Here is a 22,101-nt window from a genome sequence, read left to right as displayed (position 1 = left end):
GTGAAGGTTTTAAAATAATATATGCTTTGCCATTGTGGCCATAGGGTGAGACTTAAAGCATCGCGGAGAAATATCAGTGCGAGAATAAGTGTAGTTTATAAAGGAAATTTTGTCTTTTCAGGTTATCTCTGTTGGCAATAGGAGGAAAGAGCGTTATAGATGAGAAAAAAAAAAAAAAAAAAAAAAAGGCTTACTTGGCTTCCAGAAATAGCACATGTTAAAAACACACCACCCTTACATACAAACAGTAAGATGCCTCTGAACTTGAAACAATAGCAGGTCACTAATGATTTTGATTCGAACAATAACGTGGGACACATTCCCGAGAGGCGAGCCCCATGGAATGGCGCTTCTCCCATCCTTGCCCTGACCTGCCAGAAGGAGACTCGCCAATTCTGAAATAGCTCACAGTTCCCTGGGAGAAAAAAACGGGTCAATCTGACTCGGTCTTCAGAAACAGAAATGTTGTTATCTTTTTTAGGACAAAAAACCGTCTGTGAAGAGGTTTTGGGAAAGTGTTTCTCTCTGTGTGTGCCCCCACCCGTGCCAGGGCCTGTGCCCTCCTGTGAAAGGAACCACCTCCACGATGCTCCGTGGGGCCCCAGGGTGTCTGGCTCAGGGAAATCAATGACACCCTTGTCCAGAACTTCTTGAAATATCCAATTGTACGCGTTTCTTTTATGTTCTAAACTTCCGTGAAATACAGTAAGGACCCTTGGAAACTCCCAGAGTGGGATATAGCATCCTCATCTCAAAACAAAGCAGAAGGTGAGGGGACTCCCCCAGCTGCCCGGGGTGGGCGTGTGGTCCTGGCTGTGCCCGCAGCCCCCGCCTCCCTTCCTATCTGCTCGCCAACTCCCTGCTGGTTTATTCCGGGAGTTCCTGTTGACGCACAGCCAGCAGAATATAGAGATCACTGGGGCATATGGGTGGGGTTGGGAACGACAACGAATTCCTGGAACAGGCGACATTGGACCTGAGGAGGAAAGTTGGATTCTAGCATTCTCCCCTGTGACGGCGTTACCCACCCACCCCCCAGCCCATGTCTCCCAAAGGACAGGGGATATTCGTGCCCAAAGGAGAAGCAGATCGAAATACCTGACGTCGCCAAAAATAATCAATTCTTGTGCCAAGTGTTTAGAAACATCTGGACTAGATTTGATACAAAAACCTGACAAATGTAACAAGGCCAGAGTGTATTCTAATAAAGTTTCAGGGCATTCAAAATACACGCCAGGCTTCATTTTAATTTCTGAGATAAGATTCAATGCTAAAAATAACTATATTGAGCACGTGATAAAGGGTTTCCTATAATAGCAAAATGCTTTTTTCCTGGAAACATGCACACACACATAAAATATATATTTAATAAACATAAAATACATTAAATAAGAACCGATAAATATGCATACGTATATGTACACACACAGATGACGTGCATATTTCAAAATCGGGGTTATTTTTTGAATCTTATATATGTTAGTTCTAAGAAGAATGATCTTATCCCGGAAGCTTTCTCAGACGGCCCCCGTGTCTGCTGGGAAGGGGTGTGGGGTGGCAGTCCAGGGCCCCTCGCCCTCTGTCAATGCTAGTTTCATGGGACTAATCTATTCATCTTTCTGATCCACATGGGATTTCCATTACTCATCTTTCCTTCCCAGATAACTGACATTTTGGAAGGGCACCCGTTTTGTTAAATTTATTTCCTTCTGCTAAAGAAGTCCTTTTAGTCTTCTGGAATTAAGGAGTTCGTTTTCATCCACAAAGTTCTTTTTGTTTACTTCCTCGGTCTGATTCTTCTACTCAAGGGTATGCAAATGGCTACATATCCCTTTTCATCGATGCTATCCTCAAAATAAAGTCCTAAAAATACCAGTGGCAATTAACATTTAGAAATCCCCTTTTTGGTTACTAGCCCTCTTCATGAAATGTCTGTGTTTGAATTAGCTCAGTACTGGACAAGGAAGAGGGAGAGAGGCCGGGGGCAGGAGAACGCCTGTGTGTCCCCATCTCCAAGGCAGAAAAGCTGGCTGTATCTTGTAACAACTTCACAAGCAATCAAAGTAAAATCTTGGATTGGGCTTTAAACATTAATTCTACACATGGAACACCAGTAGTCAAAAAGCAAGAAACAAAAAGGAACATGACAAAAAACTTACACGAAAAATGGAATGTTGGGGAGAAGTACAACCCTTGTGAGCCAATGCAAGAGTGTGTTTGGTAAAAGAGGGGTGCCAGAATATTATGGTGGGGTTCAGAAGCATCCAGATCCAGAGGGGAAACAGCTCCATGCCCTTCACACAGGTCAGGCAGCTGCTCGGAAGCTAAGTTGATATCTGACGGCCGGACCAAAGGAGGAAAGTGAGAAACTTAGAACAGTCTTCACATGAGCAACAGGTCAGGAAGTCAGAGACCCAGTTAAGGCAACACATGACAGTTTAATATGTAAAAGGTTAGGAGATCACATGCTTTCCTCTAATCCTGCTGAGATCAGTCAATGTGGAGGAGAAGAAGATTTGACTGGGGGCTGGTAGAGGGATGAGGGAAGGGAAAGCTCACTGGGGTCGGAGGGGCTTGGGCTGGAGGGGTGCGTGGGCACCGGCATCTGGCGCATCCATGCTTGTGCGTACCCTCGGGTGCGATCGGGGGAGGGCTCCTTCCTGCAGGGACACGGGCACGTGTCAAAGCTAAGCTTTCCTACAGTTTCCTCAAGAGCTCTGATGGGAGCAACCACAGCGCACGCCCGTGCGGGGCCACCTCTCATGTGCTGTGATGGGGTTCTGGCGGACGGACCACCGTCAGTAGTGTCCAACCGTGGTCTCTTTGATGGCACAGATTTCAGTGGTCTCGTGATGGCTGACACTCGTGCGAAACTCTCCATACAGCTATGCCGTAGCTACGTGTGTTACCTCAGCCTTGCTGGATTTCTAGGTAAACATCCTAATGCTCTGACTTAGTTCAACCTCTTTCTCCTTGCCTCCAGTTTGACTGAGTGCTTGAAAATGACTGCGTATAACACAGTTATGGCACTAACAGGACCTTCTCCTGTGACTTGTGCAGGCTAAGTCTACCTTCCCGGGATGATCTTCAGTTTCCTCCTGTACGACACTTGAGAAGCAGGCTGATGTCACCGTCCTGGAATCTCTTGCTTTCAAAATACAGTCTTTTAGGGCAAAACAAGCTCATGAAAAACACCAGCTATAGGAGGAATCAAGTCTAGAAAAATGTGGAGCTGATAAGGGAACAGAAAGAAATATCCTAGGGGCTCAAACAGGCTCATTCAACTTCTTCCCAGTGGTATGTCTACCACCGGGTTTCTTTTTCAGTGAAGCCTACGGAACTTTATGTGCGTCTCACTGTTCTCTGCAAGTCTCAAAGGAAAACTCTGATCTTGAAGGAGAGCTGAATTTTTTGGTTCACTTTTGGTTAGGACTTAGATTCTTCTCTTTTGCAGTAATGTACTACACTTTTCATTAATGGAGTTCTTAACATGAACTTTACTCTGGACATATACAGATCTAATCTGAGGTTTTGTTTGTTTTTTTGTTTTTTGCCCCCAAGACAGAACAGAACAGGTTGCCATCAATCTCAGATGCCCTCTTCCCTTTTTCCTCAGTGACACCGGGACAAGTCTTATCAATGTACTACACCCGTAATTCTATCATTCTACGGAGAGAAACACAAATATTTGTAAAATATCAGGTGTTAAAGGATGAGGAATTCACCCCCAGGCCTCCAAGCGCAGGAAGTCTGGCCTCACGTTTCAGGGTTCTGCTTGAATTGTCTGGGCTCCCGGTCAGTCCTCCCCTCCCGCCGGCTGCAGAGCTGTGGCCTGGGCTGTGACATGCTCGCCTGGGAGTCTAGTCCAGGTGCCCCCGGCTGCTCAGGCAGAAGATTGCCTCCTCTCTAGGCCGGGCTGACGGGCATGATGTTAAAAGCAAATACCATATGTTTGCANGGGGGGGGGGAGGGGGGAGGGGGGCATGGAGGAGGGCACTTGTGGGGATGAGCACTGGGTGTTATATGGAATCCAACTTGACAATAAACTATTTGTAAGAAAATCAAATCAAATCATCAAATCAAATCAACATACACGAAATGAGAATTGCTCCCCAGAGACTCGCAGAATTCTGTTAATTTTGTTCCATCTCCTTGCAGGCATGGGTGTCCTCAAAGGCTCTGGCACCAGGTCTCTTACCAGATCTGAGAAACGCTACTTTTGTTGACAGATACTAAATACAGGTGCGATGCAGAAACACTGATCTGGTCGTCAGCGTTCTTTTGAAATACGACCACTATCCTCACAAGCCTTTAACAATGCCATTATCGCCACTTAAAGTGTATTTTTTTAGAGGAAAAGAATTACTTCCATGCAGCGCTGAAACATGCCAGCGCTTTAATTTTTCTTACAGAGGCCAAGCTCACCATAGAACCCATTCGTCCTTCTGCTTCTTTATTCAAACCAGACTTCAGGTTTGAAGGATAGTTACAGGGCTTCGCAAAGACAGCAATTTAATAGAAAACATCGACGCTGACAAGGCGGCCCAAGACTATTAGGCCAAAGATATTATTTACCCAGCATTAACGACTTCCATTTCATTTCCACTTTGTTTTGCCTTCCCCCTTTCCCTGTTTCTGGTTCCAATCCTTTAGGAATTATCCGTCCCAACTGTGTTTTGGATACAAAAACTGTTGTTCCTATGGTGCGACTTTCAATGCTCTCACAGTGGCTCATAAGGAAATCGACCTCAATGCAAGGTCTGTATTGCATTCCTTGGGCAGCTGTTCCTGCTTCCATTCTTCCAGAATTTAAACTTTTGGGCTGGACACAGGGAGGGAAGGGGATGGGGATATTTTGACCTTTCTCATCAGTTGGGACATGTGTCCGGTTGAAGGCCTGCTTTGTGCTTCCCAAATGAGTCAGACATCGGACGACTTGAATGATTTGGTTGTCTACACCACAATGTACTAGCTTGGGTGGGATGTCAGAGGGCTCCGAATCACAGGCTGTTTGGGACCTCAGGTTGAGCAGCTTCTTAAGAAAATTTTGAAATGCCTAAAAGCTGTCAGAAATACATTTATCTTCTGCTTGCCCTGATGCCAGTGATGTATACAGTATCTCTGCCCGTGACTTTGAAGGACAAGGGTGCTTCCCTCTGATATAAAGGGAAGAACATAAAGAAGGGATGAGATGACCCTGATTTCCTTCTTCCCAAGGCACCCCGAGTATGTGTTCATTTAGGCAGCAAATTCCAAGGGCCCCTCAGTGAGGAAAATGTGTGCAGGAAGGTCGTCTGGTCCCTTCCACCATTTTTTTACTATTTCTGGAAGAAAACAAAAAGTATTTTCAAAACTTTGCCACGTGACCTACTAGTTTTCTCTTTGCTATGGAAGTAGTGTGATGTCCGAGTACTTAGACGTGAGTGCACGGAGCCTCTGATCGGATGGCCCACCTTGGGAGAACTTTGAGACGAAACCGCAGTGTGGGACATGCACACTTTTGGCACGTCAAGACCAAACTGTGCGAGGCACTCTCTTCCCCTGCAGGGCAGACGACAAACCCAGAGCCAACATTTCTGTTTTCAGACTTGCTTCTAGAAAGCAGATCATGCTTGGTAACAACCTTGCTCTGGTCTTTTTAGAAATCCTGCAATTGTTTACTTAGAATGAATTGGAAGTGAATAAAACAAAACAAAGGTCTTTGAAGACTGGTGTTCTTTCTGCAACAGAAAGGGGAAATGCTTTAATGCTATACTTGTCAAAACATTCCATCAGGAGGTAGGACAAATGAAGGATTTCTAAAAGCAGAGCTTTGGTTTGGTTTGGTTCTAGAACAGTAAAAATGTTCATTTCTCCTTCTCCAGTTTATCAGACATCTATTGGCATCTCTGTGAGGTTTTCAATCAAGACACGAAAGCATTACTACCATCATTATCCTGGCTACTGACTGATGTGATATTTTCCTTAAAGCCATGAAAGGCCATTTCCCCAGAACGGTCAACTTTGGACCAGTGCCCACTTAATCATTTGGTCGCCATCCTGAGTGCCAGAGGTTGGCGGGGATGGGCTGGGTCCCTGGGCTTCCGCTGGCTCAGGCCACCACCCAGAATTCATGGGAGGCTCCTGGGGGCTCCTCTACCCACCCTGACCAGCCGGCCAGCCTCACAGGGCCACTTTTGTGCATCTGCAGAAACCATACTTTCTACATACACACAAAATCTGATCACAGATTGTGGTTAGAGAGTTGGGGGAACAGAGACCTGCCTAAGTACAAAAAATAAAAAAGGGTTTTCTCTCAATGTGGCTCTGTCTTCTGCTTGGGCTTTGAGAATATCTACCCTACGCTTCGCCTGTTTAGGTGTAAATTCAGAGGGGGAACGTTTGGAAGTGTGGCTCTCTCAGAACGAGACAGTGGGTGTCCCCCCCCCACCCCGGTTTTTCCAGAGTAACAGATGCTTTGTGGAAGATCTATAGTGTCTGTGGCACCGGGCAGCCATCTTTCATGAGCAGCACCTAGACGCTAGGGAGCACAGAGTGGCGACAACGTGCCACACAACGTGGCATGAGCTGCCAATGCGATTTTTGGGGTGTGTTTGTGTATAGTGCTCATCAGGAGAGAGAGAAATGGATAAATCAGGAAGGAAGACCTTTACGATTCTTCCTTTGCACTCAGGGACTCCAGACACCCTGTGGGCCAATGCTTCATTGTCCCTCAGTGGACACATACTGCTCCTGTTGCTAACGTGTCCTCTGCTAAGTCCATCGTCTGTCAGATATCTGCTTCCCGTCAGCAGTTGTGTCGTGGGCTGTTTCTGCTGAGGTTGATAAATGCTAGGCCACAACGACTGTGATTAATTTTCACCAGTGACTTGCACGGTTCCCATTATTTAACAACAGATTTTACTGGTGGGAAGCAACCCAGGGTAGTTTGGCCTGGGGTTGAAGACCACGATGATTTCAATGGTAACGAAAACACATTTTCTCTCTAAGCATTGACTTTCAACCATCAGATTCTGTCCAGAATGACATTCTCTGAGTCCATTCAGTGAGGTGGTATTATCATTTTATCTTTTTAGGGTTTTAATAATGTATTTTTCCTTTTGGATGAGCTCCGAACCGGCTAGTTTTCTGTCAAATCCTGACTAGTGTCACAATGGTCCTTATGAAATAAAATGATTACCATATTGGGCTGGGTAAAATGGGGAGTGGGCCTGAGCCACTCTTCTCCAGCTGCACCATTCATGCATTTCTACAACCGTTTACTGAAAGCCCTGCTTTAAGAAAATGCTTAATTGTGCCAGGAAGAGAGTGAGAACAGCCTGATGTTCCAAAGCCGATGGCTGGGCGAGCACAGGTGTCCAGCACCAGAGCGGCTAGACAACGAGTTTCTGGAAGGGAAGGCCCTGATCAGAGCTCACGCTGGAAACGCCAAGTGTCCCTGAGGCCGTGGACAAGCTGGAGGGTGTGGTGAATCACGTTCACTAACGACACCACTTCCAGTGTGCCCTGCTCATGCGTTTCTACGTTCTTGAAATAACATCTTTTTTGTAAAGATATAAATCTAGTAGGTTGCAATCTTGGTCTTACTGCCACAAAACCCTGACTTTATATTGTGCTTTATTTTTGTCTAGGATTTGGTATCTAGAACATGCCTATAGATTCACAGTGAGTTCATGGTCGCCCCTACTCTCTACCTCCACACTCACTAGAACTGTGATCTTCCATATAGTAGCCACAGGGGCTATTTAATTTGAATTTTTGTTAACTAAGATGAAATACAATTTAAAATTTCTCTGACTACATTTAAAAAAAAATTTTTTTTTATGTTTTTTATTTATTTCTAGGAGAGAGAGAGAGACAGCATGAGCAGGGGAGGGTCAGAGAGAGAGGGAGTCACAGACCTGAAACAGGCTCCAGGCTCTGAGCTGGCAGTCAGCACAGAGCCCGACGTGGGGCTCGAACCCACGAACCGTGAGATCATGACCTAAGCGAAAGTGGGACGCTTAACCGACTAAGCCACCCAGGCGTCCCTCTCTGACTAGATTTTAAATGCTCCAGGTAGCCATGATGGACAGTGTAGCTATAGAACACTTCCATCTTTGCAGAAAATTCTTTTGGAGAGCACGGAGCTAGCAAGCTCCAAAAGATTCGGGTTACTGACTGCTTTGTGTGCTTCTGTATTCCTGGTGCCGAGATGGGACCCGGCACGTGGTAGAGATGTAATCAGTACGTGTCAAACGAATACATTGTTTTTCAAATTCTAGTCTCCAACTACCGCTGCGTATAATCTACTGTTTCATGGCATTTTCATGAACCTCACCAGCCTCCCCACACGAAGAGCTCTGTGACTGGAGTTATAAGTTACATGACTTCTTTAAGGGTATCTCTTAAATGGCTGCTCACCTCCCTAAGACTTGGACACAATCTTCTCGCCGCCCCTGACCTTTACCCTTGGACCTTGCCTTGCACCAATGTCTCCCCTCGCTGTCCCTTAAGCACTCAGGGCACACCCTTACCTCGGGGCCCTTGCCCTGTGCTGTCCAGGGCACCCCCCTATTCACTCATGCACCCCCTTCGCTTCGACAAGTGCCTTGCTTGTAGACGGTACACAGCGCTTATCTGAGTGTTGAAGGCATGCAAGTTTCCATGGCTGACAGGAAGCGGGGTTTTCTCACTATGGCAAACATACAAGCACATCACTACCTGTGACCTACAAGCTAAGTGGACCCTGTCCAGACCTGTTGCAAGACTAGTTTCACCATAGAAAATAAACACATAAACAAGTCGCTGCAGCAATTGTAGCATCAGATGAGCCAGAGCTACCGCTGTTTCAAAAGCGTGCTAAAAGGAGCCACATGATTTTCAAAACAGGTGAGGCCTATGCGTGGACAGGTGTTACAAAAGCCCAGCACCCAGGTCATGTCCCGGCGATTTCTGAATAATTCGTTGTCCTTTCTGGACTGTGATGGTTTATAAAACATTGGAGGTGGATCCTAAATTTTTTTTTAATGCTTTTTTATATTTTAGAGAGAGAGGGACAGAGAGCAGGGGAGGAGGAGACAGAGAGGGAGACACAGAACCCAAAGCAGGCTGCAGGCTCCTAGCTCTCAGCACAGAGTCCGATGCGGGGCTCGAACTCATGGACCACAAGATCATGACCTAAGTGGAAGCTGGATGCTCAACTGAGCCCCACCTCCACCCCTCGGCACCCCTGCAGGTGACTTCTGTTAAAGTACTGAGGATCCCATGAGAAAGTGCTGGGAAAACAGCAGCTGGTCTGAACAGACGTCTGCCATAGTGGCACCGACATTCTGATCCCGCACATGCGAGCCTCTTCGGATAACGAAGGTGATGACCACGTTGCCATGGAAAGCTAAGGCAGGCGTGGCCACGCACAGCGCATACGTTCTGAACTGAAGATTTCTCGTAGCACTGCGGTGCTCTGTCCACTTTTCAGATTTGTACTGAGTCATTTCTGAGACGAAATTCAATGTTATTTTGCAATCCTGGCTACTCACATTTAAGGGTAAGGTTTACGATCTGTGACACAGGATAGAAGGCAGTTTTCTCAGCAAGACTGCAGCTCACCTTACAGAGAAGATCTTGCCCATCACTTGTGGTTCTTAGCTGCCCTGGGTCCCTCTGCCCCCGTGTCTGGGGCCAGGGCTCTGCCTCCCTTCATCTCTTGCTCGCTACTCCTCTGAGCCGATAGCAAGTGGCCAAATACAATGAATCTTTTCACTGTCACAGGGCATCTGCTCCCCCCTCAACCCCCGACCAGAGTCCTCTGTCCACTCTCCCCTGCGTCCCCTTTCGCTCAGTGTCTCTCGCTCTTTTTGCTTTGATTTACATTGTTGAATTTAAGGAATCTTGTGAGGTTACGAATTATTTACTCATACTTTGACTCCAGTCCAGGGACCCACAGACTGTGGGAAACTCCGGGCTGCATGAAAGAACACGGCAGCTATACACAGCTTGGCGTGAGGCGTCACCACCATGCATGTGAGGTGCTTGTCTCTGGTCCTGTGGTTCATNTGTCAGCACAGAGCCCGACACGGGGCTCGAACCCACAAACCGTGAGATAGTGACCTGAGCCAAAGTCAGCCACCCAACCAATTGAGCCACCTAGGCGCCCCTTGACCATCTCCTTAAGTCCCAACAATGTGGACCTAAAAAGCACCTTGGTATTTACCAATTTCTAAAATTTCTGACTTCTGGGGAAACAGGTACCCCATGAAGGTCAATGCCATTCAAAAGTTGCAATAAGCTATCTGACCCGAGTTCACGGTCTGAAGGCAAAGGGCCGGGGTGTGGGGTGGGGGGGGACACAAACCTGCCTAAGGAACTGAAGTAATGAATTCAAACTGACCTCAGCTGGAGAAACCTGAGAATTTCACAACCTCTGGGTAAGTTAACGAGCAAAGACAAAGATGTCTTTATGTGTTGAACTGGATGCCTCGCCTGCTCTCCTTACTGTTGTCTATACTGTTGACCTTCGTAGCACTCGGTGCATTCCGCTGCTCTGACAGAAGTTCTGCAACAGAAATGAACTCTAATGCTTTCCATCCAATGGACTTCCACCCCCCACAGAGAAAAGAAAAATATAAAATATATGAAGAAAGAAAGAGTAAGGCAACTAAAGACAGGTGAGGGGGCTGGACAGCTCTGTAATGGCGACCATAGGGCCGTCAGCGGCAGAGAACTCGGAGAAGTTAGTTATCCGACTTCCATCATGCCCATTGCCCTGTGCGATATTGGTGAGGTAGGACTTATACCTTTTAATTAGTCCTTTAAATTTAATTATATACACAATTGTTTATTTTATTTTATTTTTTTAATGTTTATTTATTTTTGAGAGAGAGAGGGAGGGAGGAAGAGAGAGAGAGAGAACATGAGCTGGGGAGGGGCAGAGAGACAGAGGGAGAGAGAGAATCCCAAGCAGGCTCTGCACTGACAGCACAGAGCCCGATGCAGGGCTCGAACTCATGACCCCTGAGATCACGACCTGAGCTGATGTTGGACGCTCAACCGACTGAGCCACCCAGGTGACCAATAGTTTATTTTAAATAGACACCCCCAAACAGCAAAAAATTATCGATTCATTTGGGGATACCTGGGTGGCTCAGTCGGTAAAGCATCTGATTCTTGATCTCGGCTCAGGCTGTGTCCTGACAGCACAGAGCCTGCTTGGGATTCTCTCTCTCTCTCTGTCCCTCCTCTGCTCTCACTCTCTTTTAAAAAAAGTACCAGTTCTTTCCTTGAAGTTCGGTTTCGCTCACTGAACCACTGAAGGGAAGGGTGGAGATATGGCCGGAGCACCCTATCGTGAGGGGAGAGGGCCAGGGCCCCCTCATTTGGCCCGTGTCCTTCCCTCCCAACCGCGGAGAATCTCCTCCGTGTAGGGTACCATCTGGCAACAGGAAGACGGGCATGAGAGATCGCCCCTTGAAGCCTGAAGACTTGACTTGCGCTCTGGACCGCACTGAGGCAGGGCATCCCCCCCCCCAACGTCACGTGCTCCTTCCCTGTCGTGTGAACTAGGGCCCAGGGCCTAGCGCACCCGTCCGCACCTCCCAGCTCTGACCGGGGGGTGCAGAGCGCGTGGACGGCGGACACCCCGGCTGCTGCCGGGACGGTTTACCCACGGGGCTGGCCGGCTCTGCCTGCGAGAAACGGCCTGCTCCCTGCGCCGACCCACCGCCCACCAGCCAGGGCTGGGGAAGCAGGCTGCACACGCTTTACACGGAACCTATTCATTCGGTAATGTGAGAATTCATTTGGAATCAGCATCCACGGCACATTTGTGATTTCTGCTCAGAGTCCAAAAGTTATCCAGTAACAGGCGGCTTCTGATGGCGGCTGTCACCATGGCGAGGAGCGAGTGAACTCTACCCCGTGCCCATATAAGGCCGGGCTGCCCAGGGCCTCGGGAGCAGAGGGCTCTGCGGCAAGGCATTGTCATCCCTGCTCCAGAAGCACCGTGGGGAAAATACACGGCAAGGGACCCTGGGGGGGCTGTGGGAAAGGGCGAAGTATGCACTCAGCTCTCTCACAGCAGACTCCGTCCAGCTGCTATTTTTATGCATTACGTTACTTTTAAAAAATATTATCAATCCAAGAATAGGGCAGAAATAGCCCTGGCGTCTCCAGGAACACATCTGGGTAAATTTGTTAATTAGCAAATATTTAGTGCGCGTACACCAGGCTTCTGGAACTGGAGTGGGTGTTGCCCCTTAACGAGCGCGTTAATGAGGTGGACGAAAGTGCCCCGACAACGGGTATCTCCACTAATACGGGCTCAGCCCGCAGAACACGGTAAATGGTATCATTTCTCTCTCCTTCGTAGTTTTTTTCTTACCATTTAGCATCAGCCTTTCTATCCTCTCGTTGGCTAATACCCAGGGGGACACGTGGGTCCCCAGGGCGGGCCTGGAGCCGACTGCTGAGACAACCCAGCCTGTGTCTGTGGGGCCCACTGCGGCGGGAGCGCTGGGCGGTGCAAAGGGGGGCAAGCAGAGCCTGCACGCTACACGTGGTGGGTCCCACAGGCCAGGCCCCCAAGTGGCTACCACACGCCTCTGTCTCTTGAACAACTGCTGTATGCCACCTTAATTTTAGCATAACCTGTCTGACGAATTAGAGGCAAGTCAAACCTGTGCGGGGTTCTGAATTACTCGCATTAACCAGAATGTGTCAATTATCTACTTGGCCACGGATAGCCATAGTGTCGGGCTATGTTGTGGATGAGGGCTGATGGGAAATCAAAAGCTCTCAGTGCAAGCTGACTGACTTAGAGAGACCTAGGGACCCTTAGAAATCTCCATCCTCAGAACCGCTCTGAGAAGATGTCTGGAATTCCCTAAGAGTCCATAACTACACAGTAAAATAAAATACAATGCTAAGTGAAGTAAGTCAGCTGGAGAAAAACAAACGCCATATGATCTCACTCATGTGGAATTTAAGAAACAAAACAAACGAGCAAACAAAGAAAAAAAGAGACAAACAAAAAAACCAGACACTTAAGTACAGAGAACAAGCTGGTGGTCGGCAGAGAAGTGGGTGGGGGTGGGGGAGAGAGACAGATAAAGGAGATTAAGAGCATGCTATCTTGATGAGCGCAGAGGAATACATAGAATTGTTGAATCATTATACCCAACACCCGAAACTAACAGGGCACTGTATGTTAACGATCCTTGGGTTAAAAAAAATTATCAGAATGAACTATCTTTGCTGAAGAACAAAATCCGTATAAAACTGCTATGGGAGATGTCACTATATTGGTTCTGCATTAAACAATCATAAAAGGTGAAAAGGAATAGACCCTGTAATCTCTGCTCTGTTTGGGTTCTGTTTGGCTGATCACATGGAGAAGAATGCAGAGTCTCTCTGGAGCTGAATTCCCTCTTACACAGGCGAGTCCCACAGATATCTGTAAACCATTAATGCATCTTCCTCTTGCCCATATACGGCCAGGCCAGGCCAGGCCCTGGGGAGGGAGAGCTCTGCATCAGGCATTCTCATCCCTGCTCCAGAAGCATCACTGGGAGAATCAATAGCAAGGGACCCAGGGGGATTTTAAATCTCATGCAATGGCTACCATATATTTAAAAAAATGCTTAAACCTTGTTAAATGCTGATGTGTAATCTTTGATCAGCAAATCTTTTATTTTTCAGTTTATTTATTTACTGTGAGAGAGAGTGCGCAGGCACGTGAGAGCCTGAAAGGGACACAGAGAGAGGGAGAGCGAGAATCCCAAGCGGGCTCCATGCTGACCGTGCAGAGCCCGACGTGGGGCTCGAACCATGAACTCATGTGAGATCATGACCTGAGCCAGAATCAAGAGTTGGATGCTTGACCAACTGAACCACCCAGGCGTTCCTCGATGAACGATTTTTAAAGAACAACATCCCCATTCCAAGCAGAGGAAACTTGGCTAAGTCAACAGCAGCAACAGCTGCCTTGAGGACCATAACTCACAAAGGACGCAGCACGTGGGGACGGAAGCTCTGGGCGGGAGGCAGGAAGCCCCCTCCACGGCGGTCTGCAGCACTGAAACGACGGTTCGTCGGTCACACGTTACCGAGACCTCCATGTTTGTAAAGAGGTTCGTTATCAGTCACAAATTTTACATGTTTGACTAGTGGAGGGGACTCGGGTAGGAAGGGTGCAGCGCCCAGCCGGCCACCAACTGGCCCCGCCCAGCTCCAGCGAGGGGCGCCGATTCAGTGGCGACGGGAACACAGGCACTGCGTCCCAGCCACCTCTCAGGCCCTGGCCCCTGGCAGAGGATCACGAGCAGGGCCCCCACGGGGAAACGCGATCCCAACGTGTGAAACGTCAAAACACTGTGGCCCAAAACGAAATATGCTCCCCACGCGAACACGGGCCTACACAGATAAATACAAACAATCTCTTCTCAAAATCAGTAATGCCAGGACCCAACATCTGCTTTAATGGCATTGGGAAAGCCGGTCCCTTCGACTGCACGTAAGGAACCCATATCGGTCCACATTCCAGGTTCTGGTGCGGGGCGACCTCTTTTCTTGGACTTACCTGATGAAATGCGCTACAGGAAGGATGTTCAGGAGTGAGCAGAATAATTTTAAAAGAGAGACTGACTCTCCATGGAGGATGCTTGCGTCCTCTAGAACATGAGAATATTTATACCGGGAGGGGTGTAGACAGAGCCACGTTTGCTCCACGTAGTATACATGTTTATGCATAATCTCACAGGCATAAGACACAATCCGTAACAACCGACAAGAGAAAAGGTGTGGAAGGAAGTTATCCGTGTTCTCAATCCGTTTGGAGAGTAGTATAAAGCGAGCAGACATTGCCCCATGTTATTGCCTATCCCAGCGTGGGACAACACGCCTGGGTTAAATTTCTCAGCAGAGCATGCAGGTGCCTTAATCAGGTGACCGAAGGCGCTTGGTTTAGGCATGAGTGTCAGGAAGAGTGGTTGGCGGCGACGCTGTGACTTACCCGCCCTCCTTTCTCGGGGAAGCACTGGCAGCCTCCACTACAGTCTCTGCCGCCACAGGGCACGTCGAACTTCTTCACGCCCTGCAAAAAAACAGCACAAAGAAAACATTAGCCCAATGCCATCCGTTACCAGCAGGTGTCACAACACCATCTGCTGCGAGGGGGTCCAGCCCCGGCCGCTAGCTCTTCATTCAGAACAAACAGACTTTGGGGCGCCTGGGGGGCTCAGGCCACTGAGCGTCTGACTCTTGGTCTTAGCTCAGGCTGTGATCTCACAGTCCATGAGCTCGAGCCCCACGTCTGGCTCTGCACTGACATACGAGAGCCTGCTTGGGATTCTCTCTCTCTCTCTCTCTCTCTCTCTCTCTGCCTCACCTCCCCACACTCTCTAATTATAAATAAACTTAAAAAAATAAAAACAAGCAAAGAGACGTCAATTTTTAGAGCAGGTGTAGGCCCACAGCAAAAAGTACAGAGATTTCCTGTCCACTCCCTTCCCCCCACGCATCGCATTCTCCCAACTATCAACCTTCCCCTGCAGAGAGGCACGTTTGTCACAATCCATGAGCCTACGGCAACGAGTCGTCGTTGCCCAGACTCCAGAATTTACATTCGGGTCCCTCTTGGTGCTGTGCCTTCTATGGTCACTACCGCCTTTTAAAGGTGATAACTGCCAGATGCCGAACTTGTCCTGGGTCTGCAACGTCAGGGAGAACGCTCCCTGAGCGCAGGGACCCACGTGAAGCGAGCCCGTGAGGACACTCTGTTAGGTACTTCAGAGTGAAGGAGGCGCTCCAGGCACACAGGAGGCGGCCCTGTTCTCTGGGAGATGTGGGGGGTGCCTCCCAGAGGAGGGGCTGTTCACGGTGGGCAGGATCACGCTACGTTCAACGCTGGGTCCCCATCACACACCACGGGCGTCACTGCAGTGAAGGGAGAGGGGCTTCCCCCGGGGAGGAGGACCTCACAAACGCGCCCGTCAGGTGGTGCAAACCCTCACCTCCGCCACTGAGGTTCTGGACGTCCTCGGTGGCACCAGCAGGAGACACCCCGTCCCTTCACTCTGTGAGACACGTTGGTCTGCAGGGGGGAGGAGGGGATGGACGGAAGAGGCTTTTGCAAGGATTTATGAAGCAGACTTTTTGTCAGGTGCCGAGATAGAGCACCTCAGTGAAGACAGTGAATAAGTCAGGGGGTTCTGGGCCTGGACAATCCCAATGGGATTGCAGGCTTTGATCTCAGTATTTCAGGTAAAGGATGGCGCGTCACCCCGGGCCAGACCCCCTGGCTGGCAGGCACTGATACTCTGGGGACCCTGGATGCCGTCGGCTTCCGGTGTGTGCCGAGCCGGACTTTACCATGCAAGCAACACTCCCCAGAAAACAGACCATTCCAACTTGACGCACAAGTGCATTTTGCCACATCTGTTCCATTTCTTCTAAGTTAGGTCTTAGGGACTAAACAGGATGGTCACCTGGGAACTCCTGTTAAGCTTTCTGTCTGTTTCTTGTGCCAGCACATCAGCCGGAATCTTCCCCGTTCTTGGCTTGGTACCGATGCTCATGTGGAAAGGGACACGGTATTGCCTGGCCACCTCTGTGACACCTGCTTGTCTGTGACAGCCTTCCTGGACATGCAGCCTCGGACGGGCACACAAGTGAACTCTGACTCCAAACCATCTGGCCGGAGTTTACCTAAGATCACAATAACTACTCAATGTTCTTTCTGTAGACATGACAAATTCCTTTCCTGGGCTAACAACTTTCTACGAGAGGGACCCTGTGTCCCTCCAACGGCCCTTTACCTCCTCAGTCTCTGGTGCACCAGTCACTGCTCTGAAGAATTCAAACAAATCTGAGAATCTCAAACCAACACCTCGAAGTCTTTTGGGTCTCTTGGTTATCTTCCTCTGAGACAGCCTGAGTTCACAGTATAAAAGTAAACACATTTAAAATCCTTCCAGGCCTTCAAAATATGTTTCTAGGTATTTGCCATTTTTTTTATGGCTTCAACGTTTATCTATAGTGGGGCTCATTTTAAAATCCCACAATTTTGAATATTTGGCTTTTACAAGTCCGGCTCCATGCTAAGCCATCGGTTTTATGGATTACCCTGAACGCCAAAGGGAGACGTTTAGAGGGGCCGCCACATTTATACTCTGTATTACGTATGACTGGGACGCGAGTAGGTGGCTTGGCAGTGTCCCTGGTTCACACAGTAACTCATTTGCCAGTTGTCTGGATGGGGTAGAGGGACTCCTCGGTCTAAAGGGTGAAGCATAAACGCACATTCTCCAACTGGTATTTCAGAGGCTATTTTTAATTTTGATTTTAAAGCCACTTGCCAAATCCCTGGATATAAATCAATGGTTGAAATGATTTTAAAGGTTTTAAATGGATCTAACAGACTTTCTGTCCTAGGCTTAGGATGTACACGGGATTTAGTATAGAAATGCATTCTTCATAATCTGCTTGAAATTCAATAGCGCTGTTTTGCTCTTGGAGCTGGGATTTGTAGGTGTGATCACCCCCAATCCTGACACTTCCTCAGCCATGTGCCATGGCTCAGATACCGTGTCTCAGGAGGTGAGGAATAGGTCATCGGGAGGCAGGTGGCCTCGTACAAGCCACAGCCAATTCCCATCATGGAGATTCCAGCCCTGTGTGCCTGTCTGTGTGATGTGATGTGTGTGTGTGAGTGATGTGGTGTGGGGTGTGTGAGTGTATTTTCCCATGGGCACCTTGCATCTTGCACATCCTAAGAGGAATCCTTATGAATCCCGGGACCTAAGAGCTCTGAGCACCATGAGTTGGAATGTCAGACTCCAGGATGAGCACAGTATTTATTAGGGCAGAGGGTGAGTTCCAGACATCTCTTAGAGACTAAACAAGTCTCAGACCTGAGCCTCGGTATTCCCTGATGAGCTGTGGGCTCTGGAACATTCTCAGATACGAATGCCCTCCTGAGGACCCTGCATGAAGAGTCTGTGAACTGCTGTGTGGGTCCCTGTCTGTGTCCCTGAATGGAGGAGCACTAAGGGCTCCCCCCAGCAGCCGGCCATGCTCCGAGCCCTTGGCTCCCCCCCTTGATTCAACTGCTCACTGCAACTCAGAGACAAACCACGATCCTTCTCGTCACCTCCCTGGTAAAGATGGCCAGTTTCCCACCACATACCCAACTCAAGAGTCCGCCCACCACCCTTGAAGATGACAGGTTGGCCTGGGTCTAGGCTTTCAACCTCGGTGTTCCTAGGAGGGCATGCTTTCCATCTGTGGCTCCAAGGTTCTAGGGGAGCATCAGGTGAGTTCTCATGTCAAGTCTGAATTCCCATGGGCTCCACTCTGTAGAGCAATCTTCCTGCCCCCTACCCTCCCTCCTTACGGTCTCCTGCAGCCATGCCTATAACTGAACATGCCGTCTCGACGTGCATGGAGGAGATGCTGCTCGGGTGTGCAAAGTGTCCACTGTCACGAAGCACGCCACACCAGTCAACGGAGCTTGTCTGGATGTCCTTCATCCCAGGGCGGAGCGGGACTCGCGATGGGACCAATTGTGGGGAAGACCCACGCATGCTGGGAAGGGCCTCCACGCCCTTGAGAATGCCTGAATCTGACACGCACGCATTCACGTGTCCTCGCCCTCACACAGGAACCGCTCCCTCACGGGCTCCGGAACCATGCAGGGGCCCACGCCATGCGCTTCTGGCTGGGAGGGGTCCAGGAAAGACTCTCCCTCAACTGCAGCAGTGAGCGAGCTCCTGCCTCCCCAGTTCCTCGCAAACATGGCCGTAGGAGGGGGCCTGGAGACACTTTAAATTCACTCATTCGTTCCTTCCCTTGTTCTTCACCGAATGCTTACTTTGGGCCAAGCACAGTGCTGGGCAGTGGGGTGTAGACAATGTGCACCAGCTGACAAGAAAATTCGGTGAACAAGCAAGGGAACCTGCATACTTTAAATTATGGCAAGTATCTGTGGAAGGAAGAGTCAGAGAGGCTGGGTCAGCTCATGGAGAGGCCTAGCCTCGTCGGGCCCTTTCCCTGGGGCTGTACTGGGCCCACCTCACAGGGTGGGTGGGGCAGGGGTATGGGAAGGGGGCTGATAGGTTGCTGGGGCTCCCCCCTCCTGCGTTACACATAACATCTAAGATGTGATTAGTCTGCGCTTGGAACGCTGCTGTCCTATTCTGGACCCTGGGCACCCCCGGCGCAGGGCATGGACGCATCGCCCGTGTCACCTGGGCACTACTCAGGAATGCAGGCTCCCCCCTCAGATTTCCTGCATCGGGACCCACTTTCTAACATGCTCTCTACGCAGGCACGTTGCACTGGCCTCCTGCAAAGCCACCTCCTTCAGCGGAGAAGGAAGTATATTCCCCACGGGTTCCATGCCTTCCGTGCCCAAAGTGGACTCGGGCCTGTAGTTCTAGAAGAGTGCCGTCCCCCAGACTCCCTCTGACCCCAGCCACCTGCAGCTCGTTCAGGGAGGCTCTGGGCACTCAGGACTCAGTGGCTGAGCTTCTCACCAATCACGGTGCCACAAAAAATGTTCAGTTCTCATTTCCTTACTCAGAACATCCTGTTAAAATCTTCTCTTCTGAATTTTGCCCTGCCCTGAACTGCTGGCAGCATTGTTGCACTAACTAGAAATTCTAGGAATTAAGACTGACCCGGATTGCGTAAGAGCCAACTGGCACTGTAAAGGCATAGATAAATTTTCTAGAAACCTTGGATATTCCACTCAAGTGGAACGCAACAGACACTGTTTCTAGGGGCAACGGGGAGACTTTTGAGCAAGAGATTTTTTTTTTTTTTTTGGTCAGCTTTTTATACAGGAATTCTTTTCTTCAGAACCTTATCTGAATCTTGGCATCATTCCATTTAGGCAGATTTGAAAATATGTGCCTTTGCATGGACATTCAGTTCATCCTGGGCACATCCAAATCCCCCTCGGTGCATGACACATTCCTTGGGGGGGTCTTTTGTCTCTGGGAGAACAGAGGTCTAGCTTCCTGAGTCCGGCATCTATGAGGTTCAGGCAGAGAACTTCTTGCCTTGAGCTGCCAACAGAGACTGCTGTGCCATCTATAAATGGAACCCAGTCTCGTCGGAGTAGGTATGTGTAGACGCAGCTGCAAGATTAAGGGGACATCTGGTCCCACGTGAGGCTGGCCTTGCCTCTTATTTGAGCAATCTACTCGCATCTGGGGAGTGGAGAATCTTTCTGCCTTCCCTGGGTATCACATAGCATCAGGCAGAGAGGAAAGGCTTTCCTTACCTCCCGGGGCCCAACAGACACATTCCTTCGGACGTGCCTGAGGAGTGGCCTCCTTCGAAACTTCGAGAAAATGGCTTTTCTCACTTCTCCCAGTGGCAGATTTGTTCTCATATTTAGGACATTTAAAAATAGGTTTAAATAACAACTTGAATGCCAGGAAATAAAACACACAAAAGATCTGGACTCTTCAGGACGAGCTATTTCTGTAACCACCAGTGTGAACGATCCATGTATATGAAGGGACCAAATCCATGGACATGGACCCAGGTTTCTGCAGACGTGAGTATTGTTTAAAGTCGATACAATATTTACAAATGAAAGAGGAAAAAATGTGGGGCATTGCTCTCGAATCGCACATAAGAAATGAGTATTAACCAAATTTATATGAAGACCCTAGAACAAAACTCATTTGTCCTCAAACAAAGAATATTTTGTCCTCCGCATGTTCCAAGAAACTTCTTGTCCAAGAAAGTCTTTCTCAGCCAAGATACCTCCAGCCAAAAAGAGCAAGTCTCTGTAGGGAATTTACAGATATTCTACCGCCGGATTGCCCCCAGCATCGAACCCAGGCTTCCTGTGCAGGGGGGATACTGAATAGCCCAGTCTAACAGACACAGAAGACAGACATTCCTGACTGCAAAAAAAGTAGTCCTTTTTCATATTTAAGGTAAAAAAAAAAAATCTATACAAGTCTTTGTTTTTGCCACAAGTCTGGTCAGCTTTGACTTTATAGAATTATCCTTTTAGTCCAAAAAAAGAGGCCAAAAACAAAGAAGAAAGCCAACTTGGGAACAAGGTTCCCAGTAAAATTCTATTAGTTTATCAAAACAGGAAATATAAGCCATTTCCGCACATGCAGCTTTAGAAATTAAGGAAATAATTCCAACATGGTATTAGCGAGACAAAGCATATGGCAGAGGAAACGCGGGCCACGGCCACTCCGCACAGAACAAAGTCCTTCCTCCCTGTAAACCGGGCGGGAAACGCGGCCCATTCAGTTTCCCTTGTTGAAAGCATTGCAAGGGCACCCAGGATACACGTGCCACTGCGGACTGTCATCAGGTCGGGCGGGGCGGAAGTGTGGCCCACGCAAAGACAAGGACTCCGGCAGGTTCCCGACCAGGCCTGCCCGCAGGGGCTGGGGGCTCGGGGATGGAGGGGGCGGGGAGGGCGCTGTGCTGGGAACAGAGCCAGAAGGGCCAGGAGAGTCCACAGGACAGGCCGTGAGCGGGTCTCTGCGGGTGACGGTCTTGGCCGCCGCCGCGCCAGGTGACCTGCAGGCCAGCGTCACCCCTGCTGGCTCACCCGCCCGGCAGACGCTCCCGGGAGGCCTCCCCGAGTCAGCGGCCACGAGCCACGTGACTTTACGTACTAGTGCCTCCTTCTTGTCCTGCAGCTGGACGCCTAGGGGTGTTTTCCAAACAGAGTGGCTACTGACAAGGTGGCCCGGGGCAGCCTCACCCCGACGCCGCGCCGGGGCTGGGGCGCCGAGCCCGGGTGGCCAGAAGGGCCCCGAGGCAGGAATCTGGCAGGACGGGCGGGCTGCTGGGGGCACAGGGGGCGGGCAGGAGGCCCAAGGCGGAGGCCGGGCGCCTCCCTGGGTTGCATCACCACGCTTACCACCCCTACGGGCGGCCTGACGGCAGGAGGCGCGTGGATGAGGGGCCCCGGGGAGGCCGGGATGAGGCCGCCCAGAAGACTCGGCGACGTGGCCCGGGGCAGGGGCCTGACGTTGCTGAACTCCAGCACGCCCTGCACAGAACGGGGACAATAATGGCCGAGCCCCAGGCCGGCTGGGGGTTCAGCGACGCGTCCGTGAGGTCTCCTGCACCTTCCAGAAC

At 49.6% G+C, this 22,101-nt stretch overlaps 1 protein-coding gene across 1 annotated transcript in view; it reads right to left on the bottom strand.

The window, feature by feature from the left end:
- COL4A2 (collagen type IV alpha 2 chain) overlaps positions 1-22,101 on the bottom strand; it is a 162,884-nt gene that overhangs the window by 102,458 nt on the left and 38,325 nt on the right. The window contains exon 3 of the mRNA XM_077754005.1: positions 14,987-15,067. Within this exon, the coding sequence (XP_077610131.1) occupies positions 14,987-15,067 (81 nt within the window). The remainder of the gene's footprint in view (positions 1-14,986; positions 15,068-22,101) is intronic.

This window comes from Crocuta crocuta, unplaced genomic scaffold (assembly GCF_008692635.1).
Source record: "Crocuta crocuta isolate KB4526 unplaced genomic scaffold, BGI_CrCroc_1.0 scaffold31, whole genome shotgun sequence".
NCBI lineage: Eukaryota > Metazoa > Chordata > Mammalia > Carnivora > Hyaenidae > Crocuta > Crocuta crocuta.
This window is presented reverse-complemented; position numbering and strand designations above follow the sequence as displayed.